The sequence below is a fragment of the Cynoglossus semilaevis genome, chromosome 8 (assembly GCF_000523025.1).
Source record: "Cynoglossus semilaevis isolate Cse_v1.0 chromosome 8, Cse_v1.0, whole genome shotgun sequence".
In the NCBI taxonomy this organism is placed as follows: domain Eukaryota; kingdom Metazoa; phylum Chordata; class Actinopteri; order Pleuronectiformes; family Cynoglossidae; genus Cynoglossus; species Cynoglossus semilaevis.
Window position 1 is genome coordinate 2,793,398 of NC_024314.1, and position 16,695 is coordinate 2,810,092.

At 40.0% G+C, this 16,695-nt stretch overlaps 1 protein-coding gene and 1 long non-coding RNA gene across 2 annotated transcripts in view; one reads left to right on the top strand and one right to left on the bottom strand.

Moving 5' to 3' along the window:
- The window catches only part of LOC103381547 (uncharacterized), a 128,425-nt gene that overhangs the window by 97,822 nt on the left and 13,908 nt on the right, over nucleotides 1-16,695 (top strand). Inside the window, exon 8 of the long non-coding RNA XR_521810.3 lies at nucleotides 1,851-1,919. This is a non-coding gene — a long non-coding RNA (uncharacterized LOC103381547). The remainder of the gene's footprint in view (nucleotides 1-1,850; nucleotides 1,920-16,695) is intronic.
- Nucleotides 1-16,695, bottom strand: part of psme4b (proteasome activator subunit 4b) — a 35,787-nt gene that overhangs the window by 7,191 nt on the left and 11,901 nt on the right. The window contains exons 16-41 of the mRNA XM_008313966.3: nucleotides 14,674-14,772; nucleotides 14,512-14,581; nucleotides 14,169-14,236; nucleotides 13,366-13,569; nucleotides 10,612-10,769; nucleotides 10,272-10,367; nucleotides 10,110-10,165; nucleotides 9,942-9,998; nucleotides 9,780-9,835; nucleotides 9,590-9,688; nucleotides 9,439-9,501; nucleotides 9,224-9,319; nucleotides 8,771-8,902; nucleotides 6,795-7,004; nucleotides 6,565-6,701; nucleotides 6,310-6,363; nucleotides 5,914-6,043; nucleotides 5,026-5,107; nucleotides 4,707-4,860; nucleotides 4,188-4,254; nucleotides 3,974-4,099; nucleotides 3,561-3,713; nucleotides 3,338-3,442; nucleotides 1,346-1,437; nucleotides 1,013-1,144; nucleotides 219-421 (exon numbers count right to left, since the gene is read on the bottom strand). Of these exons, the coding sequence (XP_008312188.1) occupies nucleotides 219-421; nucleotides 1,013-1,144; nucleotides 1,346-1,437; nucleotides 3,338-3,442; nucleotides 3,561-3,713; nucleotides 3,974-4,099; nucleotides 4,188-4,254; nucleotides 4,707-4,860; nucleotides 5,026-5,107; nucleotides 5,914-6,043; nucleotides 6,310-6,363; nucleotides 6,565-6,701; nucleotides 6,795-7,004; nucleotides 8,771-8,902; nucleotides 9,224-9,319; nucleotides 9,439-9,501; nucleotides 9,590-9,688; nucleotides 9,780-9,835; nucleotides 9,942-9,998; nucleotides 10,110-10,165; nucleotides 10,272-10,367; nucleotides 10,612-10,769; nucleotides 13,366-13,569; nucleotides 14,169-14,236; nucleotides 14,512-14,581; nucleotides 14,674-14,772 (2,899 nt within the window). The remainder of the gene's footprint in view (nucleotides 1-218; nucleotides 422-1,012; nucleotides 1,145-1,345; nucleotides 1,438-3,337; nucleotides 3,443-3,560; nucleotides 3,714-3,973; nucleotides 4,100-4,187; nucleotides 4,255-4,706; nucleotides 4,861-5,025; nucleotides 5,108-5,913; nucleotides 6,044-6,309; nucleotides 6,364-6,564; nucleotides 6,702-6,794; nucleotides 7,005-8,770; nucleotides 8,903-9,223; nucleotides 9,320-9,438; nucleotides 9,502-9,589; nucleotides 9,689-9,779; nucleotides 9,836-9,941; nucleotides 9,999-10,109; nucleotides 10,166-10,271; nucleotides 10,368-10,611; nucleotides 10,770-13,365; nucleotides 13,570-14,168; nucleotides 14,237-14,511; nucleotides 14,582-14,673; nucleotides 14,773-16,695) is intronic.

Here is a 16,695-nt window from a genome sequence, read left to right on the forward strand (position 1 = left end):
GAGTGGTATTGAATTTGAACACTTTTTAAAATGCTTGAATGGATGATCTTGACCTTCACCTCTACAGCCTGATAGACTGACTGAAAGAACAGGCTCAGTAGAGGACTGCAGCTTTTAATTTCAAGAATCCATTCAACTTCATCACGTTTCCCAGTTTCACACTGTTTTCTCTTGAATCTCCACATCACCATAGATTTTACATGCACTCTAATTCTGACCCGTCTTGAGCAGCTTGACAGCCTGAGTGCGCTCGTCCGTCTCCTGTGCGTTCTCCTCGTGGATATGGTTGTGAATTTCAGACTCAGACGTGAGCGGTTTGAGCCGCTCCACGACCCGAGCGACAAACTGTGCCACGTGGGGGGAGGAGGTGGCGTGGGTGTGGGGCAGAGCCACGTCTATCATGAAGATGTAGGTCAGGACACTAGAGGGTGGGCGGGACGCAGGGATTGGAGGAGAAAACGACAGAAGGGGGAAATGGAGAAGAAACGAAAAGAAAATAAGAATTAACAATGAAAAGAAACATGGATGTGAATGCTTTCAGGTTCACTCCTCAATGACTACGCACAATCTAGGTCTAGGTGTAGGTTAGGTGTCCAGCCGTGACCTCTGCTTTGGCTACTAGTCAGCATTGGCGTGGACATCCGTTTGATTTTTGTGGACAGTAAAATACTTAAACTAACATGTCCATTTGTTGCCCACAATTCTAAAATATTCTGCTTTGTTTTTTAACCTAAACTGTAAACAATCAGCTGCAACTGTGCAGTGTCTTTTTCTCCTTTTCTTCTGCTGCATCAAGTAAAAAGTAGTAAACAGTCAGCAGCCTCCTATTATATTTCAATAAATGTCATTATGATGATTTTATACAGAGCAGCCTTCATGCCTTAAACTCGTGACTCCAGTCTTGAACAGATTTTAGGCTGCAGGAAGCCCCAGTCGCTCATGTGATAGTCAAAGAGGCAGACCCCTGACCTAGTTTTACAAAATGTGAAGTCCTCAGGAGATAATTTGGTACCTTCCAATACGTTCCCTGACATCCTTATACACTTGGGTGAGTTTGGGCTCCAGGTAAGCCAGCAGTCTGTGCAGCAGCTCAGAAACTCTCCACTGCTGCTGGGCCAGACCTCCCTGAAGCATGTACAGCAAACTGACAGAGAGAAAAGGTGGGGAGGTGGGAAAGAGGGGGAACGGGGTAAAGCATCGTGTTATTGCAGCATTTCTGTTCACCGTGTGTCAGCTGGGGTTACCAGCAACAGGAATTCAGCAAGTGCAGAAATACTCTGGAAGACAAACGCAGCCTCTGAACATATAGCTATATTTAAGCCTACAGACTCATGCGCACACGTACCTGGCGTCCCTGAATGACCCTCCTTCTCCACTGAGGGGACACTCCATCAACAGCTCAAACAGCCAGTGGAGTTTCCTTGGGTCCCTGCCCTCCTATTGGACAGAAAGCAGCAACATAAACAGATATAAACCCCATATATGTGTCCTATTGTTTCAGCTTGCTACATATACAGTATTTATACTCTGACATGCTGTGTGCAGATGTGCTTCCAGTTTCACCTCTGCTGAAAAGAGACTAATAGCTACTGTTTTAAAGCTGTGGGTGGGTTTTGTTGTACGGTACATTCGTGTATAATACCGCGGTTCCCAAAGTAAGGGACGGGCTCCCTTATGTGGCACAAACTATTAAAGAGGGGGCACAGTAAGGTAAAATACATGTCAGTTTCAGTGTCTTCACTTTCTTTACTTTTTTATCTTTTCCTTCTCAAATAAAGGTTAATTCATATGCTCCTGCTATTTATTTGTCTGTATTATATAACAATAATAATTCTTGACATCTGTTTTAGGTGAAAGGCAGAAGTAACTTGAGTTGGATGTGGACTGCAGGCGGGGACTGTGAGATCTCAAAATTAAAGGTAAGAAAGACTTAGGACTTGAAACAAAGGAAAATAACTGCTGTAAGAAAGTTTGTTGTCAGCTGTGAAATGACCTCTGATGACGGCAAAGTGTGTAGTTAGCCAAATCTAAATGACAAATTGGTAGGAAAAAAGTCAGACAGAGGATAAAACCTCCAGAATAAAAGGATCTCGACCACATGCAAAGGTCAGTATTTGGTGTGCAGACAGTAATCCTTTGGCCGTTTCCTTTTAGCACTGCCCTTAGTTTTTATTTGGACGTTCTCCTTCCTGTCTGTCTCTTAACTGCTAGCCTTGCAGAGTGAACGTTTAAGATCAACATTAAACTTTTTTTTTATCAGGAACCCATTTAAATATGAACTGACATTCAGTCCTGGGTCAAATCGCTTTGTAACACAAGATTTTTACCCACTCCAGCACCAGTGGCATTCTGGGTATCTCTTAACACCCCTCTTCATATGTAAATAACCTTGATTATTTGCAGTGACAGTAGTTTTTTATAAAATGGGACAATGCCCTGTAGCTCAATGTGGGTGAGGATAAGGTGAGAAAAGGCATGAGAGCTCCTAAAGGAAAGAACTTTCTACTTTGTTATGATAAGTGGAAGCACCCAGAGACTCAGCGTTTCAAAAATGTAGAGCTGAAACCAACGACCACAATCCACGCAGTCATTAGTCAACCCACAAATCCAAACTGTGTAGATTTCCTCTGTCAGACAACCCAGAGAAAATGCTTGCTGGACATTGGATTTTATACCATCAACTTCTTCCTTTTCTTTTTTTTTCTTCCTCCCACAACTTTAGCACGCTCTTGACCTCAAAATTCACAGACGCTGACACAGAGGGAAGAAAACAAGACAAAAAAAAAAAAAAAAAAAAAAACAAAAAAAAAAAAAAAACAAAAAAAAAAAAAAAACAAAAAAAAAAAAAAAACAAAAAAAAAAAAAAAACAAAAAAAAAAAAAAAACAAAAAAAAAAACAAAACACAAAAAAGCAGAGCAGACACATGGAGTCTGACATTTAATTGCTTTTTTTTCCTAGTGAATTGACCCAGACCGAAAAAGTCAAAGTACATTCTCTAATTTCACTGTGAAACTTTCCGAAACCTGGAATTGAATCAGGGGCAGACCACTGAAGTTTGGACACCATTTACAGACCAGCAAGCTACTGTACGGCAACGAGAAAAATACATTTATATTTGGGGATTATTTGAGTTGGTAATGTTTCTATATAGTTTCTTTTTAAATTTAATTTCTCCAAAGTGTTTATTGAATTTAAACCTCCCAGACCTAATCTTGACCACTTCTCTTATTGAACATTAACAGATCGATCCCCAGATTTCTTTGATAAACACTAAGTTGCAGTTGGAATTAGATGTGTGTGTGTGTGTGTGTGTGTGTGTGAAGGTGAGTGACTCACACATGCGGTGGCGATACAGGTGCCCCAGTCTGTGTAGGTTTCCACCGTGACACTGGTTAATGCTGTTCTGATTAACGGGCACAAGAGCTGCCATAACCTGTCCACCTGAAAACACACACACAAAATAATGACATTTTGCTAAATTAATATTGACTTTTCTTATCAGAAAGCACAGAGTGAATTCGCTGTGTGTGTGTGTGTGTGTGTGTGTGTGTTTCAATACTTTGCTAAAACTCCAGAGTTTGCTGCCTCTGATTAGTCCTGCAGTAATCTCACACACGCAGCGCTGCGAGCTCTCATGGGGGTCGCTGACAAGCTGCTCAAGGTGAGGCCATAGTAACGGCAGGAACACATCGCCATAGTTACGAAATAGCCCCTGTCAATCAAGCGTAAACACGGAGATTCGGTCAATGTGGAGGAGCCAAGGCCTTTTTGTTGAACCAAAGAAAAGACGGATCACTGTCGTTCGTTTGACACATGTGAACTGTCAGCTGAGAACGATGAATCACAGCAGTTGATGACACAAATTTCAACCCTGCAATGTTCAATTCACGCCGTTGGCTGCAGATGCTGTGCTGTGCCACTTCTTTGTAAAAGCTTTGCCAGATCGATTGAGGCTGCAAATTTAAATTGTACCTTGAAGAGACAAAAGCGCCGCGGATTGAAGTGGTCTTTTCCTTTCCGATCCTCCAGTGAGAGAAACCCAATAAGCTGCTCAATAAACTCCGGGTCTGAGAAATATTCAAAGATGATCTTTTCACCCTGTGTGACACACGAGCACATAGTAGATGTAATAACAGTGGTACAGGATGGGAGATTTGCTGTGTGTTTATGCAGTGTGAGCTTGCACCTCTGTCATCTCCTCATAAGACAGGCCATCTTTTGGCTTCTCAGAAGCTGCATAAATCATCAGTTCCCTGCGAGCGGCAAAAGACAAAGACAATACTGGGGTGATTTATAGATAACAATGGACAGAAAAAATATGGATAGACACGCACTGTCTTCAGATAGGATAAATGAATGATTAAAAAGTCAGATAGTCAGCAAACCATCCGCATACCAAGACAGCCAGCCAGCCCTCCACCTATACATCAATGCTTCTATGTAGGCCAGGCACTAAGTCGTTCAGTCAACCTTATCTAGGCCATGCTATGACAGGAAGTCAGTTCAACAGCCTGCTAAGTTATACTGCCTCCAGGATCAGTGGAGGCAGTTAGTCAGACATAAAGTTAGCCACAAAGCCACGAGGATAAGAATCAGCTCAATCAGACAGTTAAGTCAATCGGCTATTTAGCTCCATCCGACTAAGCGGTTAATCAGCCTTCCACTTTCTAAATCCACCGGCTGAACCCTCCGTCACTCTCCCCACCTCGGCCATGAGTAGTAGCCCCAGTGGGGTTTTTCCACATGGTGCTGAGAGTCCCACTCTTCCTGAGTGAGGGGCAGGTTGTTGCTGTCGTACTGCAGCCACTGATTGGCTTCACGGTCACCGACGCACACACCACCTGGATCCTCGATGCCACCTTTAAAAACACAGTTCTTTGTAATGACTCAGGCCAAAATTCTTCTAAGAGAAAATATTTGTTTGTTTTTTATTTGTTAATGAAGTCGGACCGTATATTTAAAATTCAACTATTCGTTGGATCATTAGCTGGATTAGAGTGAGTTGTGCCTGTGTAGATGCCTACTGATATCTGACGCCTTTACTGCCACTTTCTTCCTTGGACGTTTCAGCTGTTTTAGCATGCCAGCCGTTGCTGAAATTGCCAACTAAGAGAGGGAAAAGAAAGAAAGAAGAGTGAAACAACCTAAGGGCACGGTTTTTGCAATTTCTTTTCCTCCATTTTGTAAGTGATTGTATTGAATGCTCAGGAAAACCTTGACTATGTTGCATAACAAACAGCCTAGAATTAAAACCTCTTGTTTCTTATAACTATTCGAAACATTCTTTAGATCAGGGTTTTATATGTTTTTCTGTCTGTGGTTATACCTGCTCCGGTTATTATATAGTCCTCTGCTCACACCTTTTAAACTGATCTAAATGGGCAATTATTATCAGTTGAGTTCATCTATATTGTGTAAAGATCCTGTTTTGGTTTGATTTGGCACATAACACTTGACAGGATGAGGTGAAAATCCTTTGTTGTACCTACAACTGAAACACATCTGTGTCCCAAATCAGCTTGATACACTGATTTGACTGGCTTTTGATAACGTTTACACTGAAAACGATTTATAAAACAATCTGCGCTGTGCAAGGTAAAAGACATTTGTATTCTGCTGGTTGTTCAGAATTTGATTGTCCCGCTCCCTCCTTCACAGTATTTCCCTTACGGAGCTCTGCTGACAAAACTTGACCACACAGCAAACCTGTCAGTGAAATGATCTTAAGTCGGCAAGTCTGAAAAACTAACAAGGTCTGCAAGGCACAAACTCAAAAAGAGAGTCTCAGAGATATTTGTGCGTGTTTGACGTTTAATGCACGCCTCGTTTTGCATGTGATTGACCCGAGTTTCAGATACTCCTCAATCTGCACACATTTATCCAAACACACCCACTCAGACACAGCTGCGGACCTTCCGTATGCTGATGGAGTCATGTATAAGGCTTTGTGTGAAATAGAGGACGGCATCCGTGGGCAGAGGGTGATCCTCTCTGAGCAGGACACACAGTAGCTCTGTGGCCATGTGCTCAAACTTCCAGGGCCTTAAAACACAAACAAACAAACAAAGCTACATGTCAGGTAAAAAGGACTGGTGAGGTCACCTTTAAGGTCTGATAGATATTCAAAAATAGATTACGTCTGCATGAAACAAATTTGGAAAAACTCTTGTGGTCCTTGTGGACCTTGTAATTTTTCCACTAATAAAAAGTAATGCAGTATTTGCTAGCCTTGTGTATTTTATTGAATGTATTTATTTTTTATGCATTTATATGAAATGCATTACTCTATATTGTAAAAAAAAACCTACAGGTCTCTGTCTTCGAGGCAATCCAAAAGGCTATTCACCAGCTTTTCATACTTCCTGTAAATAAAGAATAATAACTGGTCAGAAGTGGCAGAAATGAACTAGTGGTAAAATATATATATAAAAAAATGCTTAAATAGACTTTATAACAGGGGGTATGGGTGGCATTTGAGCATTTTCATAACCAGCAGCGTCATTTCCCTGAAATAGTTCAGTGGTGAGTATACGGAGTGTAACGTGTATGTTAAAATGTTTTACCTCGCAGCGACAACGTTTCTGATTCTCTGGCGCTGGCGTCCCTCTTCCAGCTCCTCAGCAGATGGAGCTTCTAAACTAGGCATTGGATTTACAGACTGTGCTATTAAATTGGCAATTAGTAGACATTCATCTGACACCTAGAACAGAAAGTGGACAAAGGGGAGCAATATGCAATTAATGAAATACCGGATGAAGCCAGTTTCTTGTCTTTTGACAGAAAAATGGCTCACTGTGAAATAGATCCCGATGGTGTCGTAATGCCGAGTGATCCTTTCAGTGACGTTATCCAGAAGTCGACTAATTGAGGGCTTTTCCAGAGTCAGGGGAGGTGACAGGCCGCAGCGCACCAAAGCAGGCCACACCTCTCCGACACAGTCCCAGTCTCTCGCACTCGCCAGGCTGACACCACTGTGCACACCCAGCAGACAGTACAGAGCACCCTGAGTAATAAAGACAGAGATGTAGATTCATACAGACTTTTGCTGAAACGAAGAATGAAAACTGCATGTTTGGTCCGATTTAGTGCAACATTGTGACTACTCTGCAAATTACAGCTAAAAATACTGGTCTTTATTTTGACTTGTGGAAAATATAGAGTCGTTTCATGAAGGAAAGATGGGCATGCAAATCTTCTGTGTAGCAGGAACAAATGACTAGAGAGTGGGTTAAATTTCTACAACGTACGTTGCATTTGTACTGGCTTTCTCTGTTCTTTTTTGTCATTTGTGTACTTCCCAGTACAAATACTGTAAAGAGATCCTTCTCTAGGTAGGGTTCCAATTAATATGCAATGGACTGGAGTGTGTTGTATACTCTAGGTGGCACTGTTCTGTGGGTGATGTACACTACCTAAAACCCACTGAGGAAACTAAGCAGTAAAAATCTTGCAGCCAGTTTATTTTTCTTCTCTTAACAGAAGGCTATTTCAATTTAAAAGGGAACATGTAAAAAACATATACTGTAGTTCTCAAATTGACATGGTTGTCACATTAGACAATATATCATTAAAAGTCACGTCCAGTTGCCTAACAGAACTCTTCAACCTCGACCATGACCTGCATGATGATTAAAACAAAAGATACAATTTAAAAAATAACATTAAACTGAACAACAAAGAGCATTTCATTTGAAAACATTCCTCCTCCTTTCCAGTGAACAAAGTTTTACCTTAACTGAGTACCAACACATTAACACAGTTAGGGTTAAATGGGTCTGAGTAAAAGAAATGATGCAGTGTAAAGTGGTTGTGAACTCCTTACACTGAGAAAAACAATAGTCTATTCAGCGCTATGTCAAGTCATTTCTTTAAATGTAATGTAACAAATCCTACAGTTAAGTCCTGCTTCTGTCCTTGTCCCTGATGTTGGAGTACTTCCTCATTGTTAACACTGTTGACCTAATTACTCTATATCAACTACCCATGAGGGAAACAAGACTTGAACTGAACTTGAGGAGGAACGCCTTTATGTTATATAGTGTCTGCACGTTGTTGAGTATTTGAATGAAGTAAAAGGCCTGATATCATTACTGGTATCTGTATTGGTGCTTAAAACAAAACCTAGATGAATTCCTAAAATATAAAAAGGTTCCTTTTAACAAGTCCTCACCATGACAGGTTTTTATCAGTAGTTATGGTTTTGATGTAGGCCATTCAGACCAACGTACGAACCCAAAAAGTGTGAAGATTTAATGTGCACCTGAAAATAGCACATTACAGAGACACATTACTGAGTCACACATTTAAAAAGTGCTTTTGTTGTCATGCACTGCACTTCTGTGAAGTTGGCAACTGTGCACTACAAACACATGGATATAGAGCAACATTTGCTGGCACTTGTATAATGGATTTTGCTCCTGGCTAGAAGCAGCTTCAAGAAGCTACAGGGATTAAATATAAAGGCAACAGCCTGATAAGAACATCTTGTTCATCTCTTTGTACTACAGTACAAGAACGCTTCTCTTTCATATGATCATGATCCTAAAAGGATGATAGTTCGCTGTCCAAACCTCTTGCCTAACATGTGGCCATTTAAAATCCACTTAAAGATTTGTGATTATGGTTAAAATCTACATTGATGGTTGTTGTTGGTTTCACTGGGGCACGGAGGGCCCACTGTTTTGGACTGATTGTAAATTTCAGCACCACGGACAGGGACCACATTTACCAGCACACCATAAAAGGGTTGTCTGTTTGTAGTTGTATTACCTTGAACTGCTGTTGAGTGCCATTGGTGTGTTGTGGAGAAAGCAGTTGAACAATTCGGGGAATAAGGTCTCTGTAGGAGAACCTGTAGGTTCCCAGAGCAGTTGTCAGCACACTCTGGGCTCTGCTACGTACCTAAAGACACACAGACATTAACTCAGTGATGTACTGTAACTACAACATTTGTACAGCCTTTGTAACACTGTTTTTAGCACATAAAGAAGCACAAACACAGTTTTTCAGTCTGCAACTATTATTTTACTCTGTTTTTACAACTGTAGGCCTGTGTTAGACCAAAATTCTTCTCTATTTTTTCTGAGTGATAGTTGGTACACAGTGATCCAAAAAGACAGTGTTGTGTGTTGTAAAACATGCTGTTATTATCCAGTTGTACTGTGGTGGTTCTACAGATGTTGTGACTATTTGTGTTGTGTGTGTGTGTGTCGTCACATGTACCTGGCTGTAAGTGCTGGTAGAAAGCAGCAGCAAATCACCGAGCAGGTCCTGGTGAACCACTTTATATTCGAGACCTTCAACCACCAGCTTCCTCATCTATTTAAAAAAATCCAAACACAACAGCAGGCTCTGTCTGAAGGTGACACAGATTTTATTATGTGTGCATCAGCCCTATCTGCAAAATTGGCACTAAATGAGTGAGTTTTCAGACCAACCTCATGCTGGAGTAAAACCCGGTCAATGAGCAGAGATCTAATGTGCTGTTTTTTCCCGTGGAGCTGCGTGAGGGAAAACATCAGGCTTAAATCACTGTAACAGAGACAAACACTAATAACAATCAGCCTAAAACCCCCTTTTCCTGCTCACCCTGTTCTCCATGGATTTCTTAACAAGAATGAAGCTCTTCCAGCGCGAGTCAAAGTCTTTCTTGTGAATACCTAGAAACAGCATGAGGTCACTGATGATCTGCAGACAAAGTGATAGACAACTTTAGACCTTTGCAGACACATGACTGGGTTTGCATATGTGGTAGCATATTCGTGAAATGCTCAGACACCTTAATGATGACAAACAGCGACTTTGTGTCATCCTCTGAGTGCTCTAAGATGTGATCTGAAAAAGGGTGGAATGAAAATGGATTTCATTTGACGTATTTGTGTTTTAACACAAAATGAGAAATTAAGAGCACTGCTAGTGGAGAGTAAAAATCTTTGCTCACGAAGCAGAAGTCTCATGGTTTGGCAGATCGTCTGTCTGTAATTCTCCCGTGAAAAATCTGTAGACAGAGAAGAGAGGATGAGATTTCTAACCACCCACTGAAAGTGATGGAAGAGCGACTACTTCTATGTCATGCATTTGTGTAATTGAGTTGAATGATTTTCCTCACTGTAGTCGACACCTATATGCAGTCTGTTCTCGCCCAGATTCACCATAGAAGGCACTCTGAGGGGGGACAAATAGAGGGTGGAAAATAGCTACATGAGAATGTGTCTTTTTATGTCATATTAACGTATGAAATGCTGCACGTTTCTGCTGCTGCAGGTCTCACAGGTCAGATACATGCGGTCCATCCAGAGGGGGCAGCATGCTCCCAGCTCCGAGAAGGCAGTGGTGCACAATGGCAAGACTCTGCAATAGCTCCTCCCTGTAAAATAGGCCTCACGTTACAGTACTCTGTGTTCTGGTTTATATAAAAAGATTACTCCACACTCAAGAGCTTTATTCAACCTTTTCCTTCATCTGTGCTCAACATTTATCTTCATCAAGAACATGGTTGAAATCAAAACAGATGTTAAACATTAGGATTTCTGTACAATCTACAGTGTTTTTTATTACCAATAAAACACTAGGATAAACAAAAAAAAAAAAAAAAACAGAAATATTCACACCTGCTCATGGGCTGATTGCCAGAAACGTGGTCCTTTATTCTCTCCAGCTCTGGGCGAAGAAGCCGAGACAACAGCTGGAAAACAAAATTCTCCTCTTCCGCACTAGGCACATGCCAACGTACACCCAATGATGCCAAATCTCCGGCTTTGCCCCAGTCCTAAAGTTAGAGAGGAAGAGGCACTGACTGACTTTCCATCGGAAACACTGGCAAGGTATTGGGCACAACTAATTCTCTCTTTAAAGCCACAGAGTTTTGTCATCTTTTAATGTTGAATTATGTGAAACATATGTCAATGCTGAAGGCAGTCAAGGCTCATGCAGCATGATGATCTAAGAAGACAGATGAACAGACGAAGCACAGGAACAAAATATGAGAATCAGCGGCCAGCAACTGTACGTAAGCAGCAACTGTGTGTTGAAATTGTAGAAAACAGCAGCAGGGAATGTTAGTCTCAAATTACCGTTACCTGGATATCTAAACAGAAACTTGTGCTCTCATTTCGGGGAAGAAAACATTTTCCCTCAGAATTCTGTCTCCTGGGAATGTATAGAAAAAGATTGCTACAATAGTAGTTCAGTTTTTTTCTCCTGCTGCCAAAACAGACAAAAATAGTCTGAGCTTGTGTTTTGCAGCCTTGAAGCACCATTCATTCATTCGTTCCTCTTGTACTGCTCATCAATTGAGGGCAACACCGAGGCAGGAGAACTCATGGACAGGTCATTAGTCTGTCACAAGGCCAGGCCCAGCACACACAGACAACCAGCCATTTGCATACAAAGCCAGAGAAGAAAGAGAGAGTCTCTGATAAAAGAGAAATATAGCAGTTTTCACCACATTGTATTTTCAAAAGAACAGAAACAAAAATAGGAAACGTTGGTTCTCTTTTTCTCTTCTCTCATTTTTTTTTGTATTAAGTTTACATGTTCTTCTTGTACGTATATTTAAAAGTTTTTTGTTTTTCTGTGTTCTGTACGTAGCCTGTAGTAGTAGTCGTAAAGATCTTGCCTGCCTTACAGAAGGTTCAGGTTTCAGTACCACTGAGGTGCTAAATCTCAGGTTTGCCAATCAAATGTGGAGTACTGTTGTCCAGGACCCTCAGATTTAACACTAGCCATTGATTGATGCCCTAGAAAAGAGTATAGGTTGGTGCACCTCAGTATCCTCTTTTGTATCTTTTTTCTGATGTGGTACAGCATTGCCTTCTCCAGCAGGTGGTGCCCATCTGGGGTCAACCTGTGTGACCTATTAACTAATAATAATTCTACTTATTAGTACATTTTCTTTTTTTTTTATCAAACCAATTACATTAATTAGTGCTGAGATACAGTATTATGAGCTGCATCAGGTTGGCGCTTGTTTGACTTCTGGCAAATGAAGAGAGGAATGATAAAAATATAAGCTGTTATAGAAAATGAAGAACTGGAGCAGGGATGGATGGGAAATGATTTAGAGGTTGTTCTTCAACCTGCAGACACAGTTGTCTGTGATCCACTCTCCACCCAGCCTTGAAACAGTCTAATACAGAGCACAGCAACTCTCTTTGATTGTGAGACTGAAAAACTAGGACTTTATAAAACACAACGACTCCCTCTTGGTAAAAAAAAAGAAGAAAAAAAGCAACTACGGATATGTCAACAATCTGCAGGTGGAATTGCTACAATTGCTCCACCGCTGGCAGCATTTTAGCACTAATCATTTCACTTGGTAACAGACTGCTGAAACAACAAACAAAGAGCCAACCCAGACTCTTTCTCCAGGGTTAACCACCTTGGAATAATGCATGAACACTCCTGAGTCAAAGTAAACACTGCTTTCCCCATTCCCCACTTTGTGCCAATATTGAACGCTGAATTAGGAAGTGGTACAATAATAATTTGGGATGTCACCTTCACACTCTCATATTTAGGTTTTCCAGCGACATAGAATATAAAGTATAGTGAAAAAAATGCAGTGATGTTTCTGTATAGAAATCACAGAAAGGTCTTTTGGGGATTAATGTGATAAATATTTACATTTCTTTACCAGGAATTACTGGTGAATAACATGTAACCGTTTTAGCAGCTTTGACAAGTAGTGACAGCACAGGAATATAAATATAAATAAACCGTTGGCCTCTTAGATAAGTGAATGTCAGGCTCAAAGTGAAAGGAAACCATAATTCAGGCTGATTATCAGCATGCTATCACCCACTGTGTGGAACAATATGTCTTGGGCCTGTGACCCATTAAAATGAGCTAATATTTTCCTGTCACTGCGGATTAGACTGTAACTGCCATTAATAGTTTTTCCTCTCACATTCTACAAAAATATTTGCACATATCTTTCAGTAAAAAGCTCCTCTGAAGACAGGTCATTAAAACTAAACACAGCACCATGTTTTCCTGTTTTTGATTACACTGTCATCACCTGTGGTCGTCTGAGGATCCAGATTTATAGGCAGGAAAAACACTGCTAAGGAAAAACCCAGTCTGTTGTTAGCAAATACAGATGTAGAAATATGACACCACCAAAAGAATATACTATTCAATCGTCAAATCATCACTGAACTTTAGTTTAAGTGTTATTAAATGAAAGTAATTAAACTAAATATAGCAAATCTGCAATAGTTTTGTTTTGTATGTTCTTTAACTGGGTCAAATCTCATGCATACTCTGTAAATAATCTTGATTTTAAAGTTAAAGTAGTTCTACGATTCTTCTTCTTTTTTTCTTTTTTTTTTTTTGACAATGACACGTTTGTGTGTTTTTTTTACCAGTATTGGGAGATCACTGTCCCAGACTCCAGTGGTGCTGCAGTGCTCTGTGGGGTAGATGAGGGAGAGCGAGCAGAGAGTGTGTTCCAGCATACTGCAGGCAAGTGTGTAAGCCTGTTTACAGCGCAGACGCACACACACACATACGATTCGCTCCAGGTCCCCCTGGTATTTTAACAGCTGCTCACCATCCACACGGGTTACCTAAAAACAACAAACACACACAGGTACTGCACTGGAGAGCTGTGTCTTAAAAATCCAGGTCCTCCAGTAAATCACAGTGTCTGGCTCACACCCATTCATATCAGCCTCCCCTGAATCATAAAACCAAACACTATGTTCAGGTTAATGACAAAGCTCTTTGATATTTATGACCGAGCAGGGAGCACACTGAAAATTGTAAAAAAAAAAAAAAAAAAAGACATGTTGGTTTTTTGTTGATATTTTTAGAATTGGTGGAGCTACACCAATAAAGCTAACCTTTATGTTAAGGTTGTCAGAAGAAAGTCAAAATAATTTGTTATGGTTGAAAGGTAACAAAATCAGGCCAGTGTTATCCAGACTTTTTCAGACATATCCAAAGGTTAGCTAACTGCTGCTCCTGTGATATTTGCTATAAGAGTGATGCTGCATGTAAATGCACAGCATTTTAGCACATAATGCGGCCCTAACTAATGTGTCTGCCAGATTGGAAATGCTATCAAGTGCACATCATCCAGTGTTGTACAGATTTCTGCCAAAAAGGGAACTTCGTTTGTCATTTTATCGAAACTGTGATCCACATCATATGTCTGATGTCTGACCTCAGAAAGCAGCTGGAGATTCCACAACAGCTCCTTGTCCAGTTCATCTTCGTTCTGTAGCTCCTCATCTGCAAAAAAACACAAATGATTTTGTAATGTGACTATTTACAATCTATATAAATCTACATAATCTGTACTCAAATATGTCATTAAATTGTTCTGAGATTAATGTAATAGGATGATGTAAAAGTCTGACCACAACAGATTCCTTTTGAAACAGTCGGGCGCGTTATTTTGCAGTGAGCACACACTTTTGACTCGTTCAGAGCTCATTAGGAATGCTCCGTGTTTGTGCTTCAAACACACATAAATACACAAACAGCAGACATACAGTGGTACTGACTGTCGGTAAAGTGGAAAATGACACTGCAGCAGTGAGGGACGAACAGACGGAGCGACTCAGCAGGATGACACTGTCACAAAGATGAAAAAAATGACATTAGTAAGGAAGTAGTAAAGTTACTACAACAGCAAAATAATTAAAGTTATATTATGGCCACCGTACCTTGGCAGTAGCTCGACACATGTCAGCCACCATCCTGCCGGACACACAGGTTTCAAAGATGTTGGACGTGGCAAAGTTGTAGACCTTCTGTAATGCCACCTGCCATTAGGACAGAGTTAAGGTTAAGGATATGTATGGAGAAGGCGTGCATGTGTACAAGGAACCACAGGTTTCCTCTGGGTGTCTGTTTTCTTTCTGTTTTCCTGTTTTGTGAGTCTGTCTTTATTTTTTATTCACTTACTCTTCCATTCTCCTGACACTGCATTCTGCTGACTTAATGGGCGTAACATCCAGTTCCCTGATCTTCTGTCAACACACCTACATGCCTGAGTTTGATAATAACATCAACACACCAACTGTCTACAGGACACAAGGCCTGATTTAATACTGGTTGGGTTTCTTTGCCCTAACTCCAGCCTGCCTGTTATTAATAAATCCTAAAATGTGTCCTTTAAATGTTTCTAAAACAGATCTAATTTACTTACACCCTGGTCACTCATATTATTACCCTATTAACACTCCACATGCCACCACATTTTGGTGCTTTTTTATGCAAATCAATAAGGTTCTTTGAAGTCTAAATAAAATGCAAATATCATGCTTTGGTTCATTCGTCAGACGCTAGTTTAACAGTCCTGTCCTGAACGGCATGTTTCTGTCCCTTTAGTTTTGGATGGAGAGGGGGTTGATAATATCAATTAAAGCACCACAGGTACATGATTTCAAATTGATATATTATTTATTCATCAACTATTAATAAATTAAAAACTAGAAACACTTAATGAATTTCTCATAGGAAACATTTGACACAAAAACCTCATCAAGGTCAAATGGATTTAATTTTTATTTTTATTGACAGTTGCTTAGCAACTAACAATTTTAATGCATATTCTTGTTTAATTATTACTAAGAAGGTTTCATGGGACCATCCATGTTTTCCAAATGAATCCAGTGTAATATAATCCAACAGAAAAGTAGTTTGCTAAACATTAGGGAGCCAAGAACTGAAATGTTTTGGATGGTTTTGAGAGTGTTAAATTTTATATTAGAAGCTGACCTCAATGTTTGTGATAAGAAATAAAAATATAACAACATTTGCCTTAGGTGAGACAGAAGTAAATTCAAAAAGTTCAAAAGTAACTAAATTAGGCCAGTGGTCTCCAGGCTTTTTTCAAATCGGACTTGATTCAAAACTTAAAAATGCCCAAAGGGTGAACTGCTCCTGTGAGGCTGTAATGAAGTTGCATATAAATGCCAAGCATATTATGACAATTTTTAGCTCATAACTAATGTATTTGCCAAATTGGAAATGCAATCGAACGCATGTTACCTAATGCAGAACACTGCAAAACAAACTTTTTTTAAAGTATGGCAAGTCAGAAACACACAAATTATTTATTATTTTAATTTTGCAAAATATAGCAGAAATAATCAAAGGTGACAGATGTAAAGTACTCAAAAAATGAAAATCTTTTAAAAAGACAGCCAAATATATTTAGGGAAAAGCTTGACTATCCCACTGGACAAGAACATTAAACCAGCCTGAATTTAGCAAAGCGGAAACTGTTGTGACAATTTTGAATAGTGAGACAGACTTCCGGTGACGTCATGGTAGAGACAGTTATAGTAGTTAGTTATAACTAAGTTAAAAGACGTCAAGGGGTAAATGAGACCGTCCAGATAAACGTATTTAAATATGAGCAAGAGCTATCAGAATAAAGAAAGACCAAGAAGAAAATACGGACTAAAAAATTGCTCAAATTAAAGACAACCAGTGAGAAAGATGAAACAACGATGCTGTACATTAGAGCACAGAGCTGTTAAATGACCGTGAGCAGATATGTATCATGCAACAAAGGACAGCAAACTAACAGCTGAGAATGGAACTTTTTGTCCAACTGAGTTAGAACTCCGTAACATTATACCAAGGACATTAAACAAAAGGAAAACTTGCCTTACTTTTTTCATTTAATTTTCATTTATAGAATGTTAATACTGTATGTCGCTGTGTAAGTCTCTATG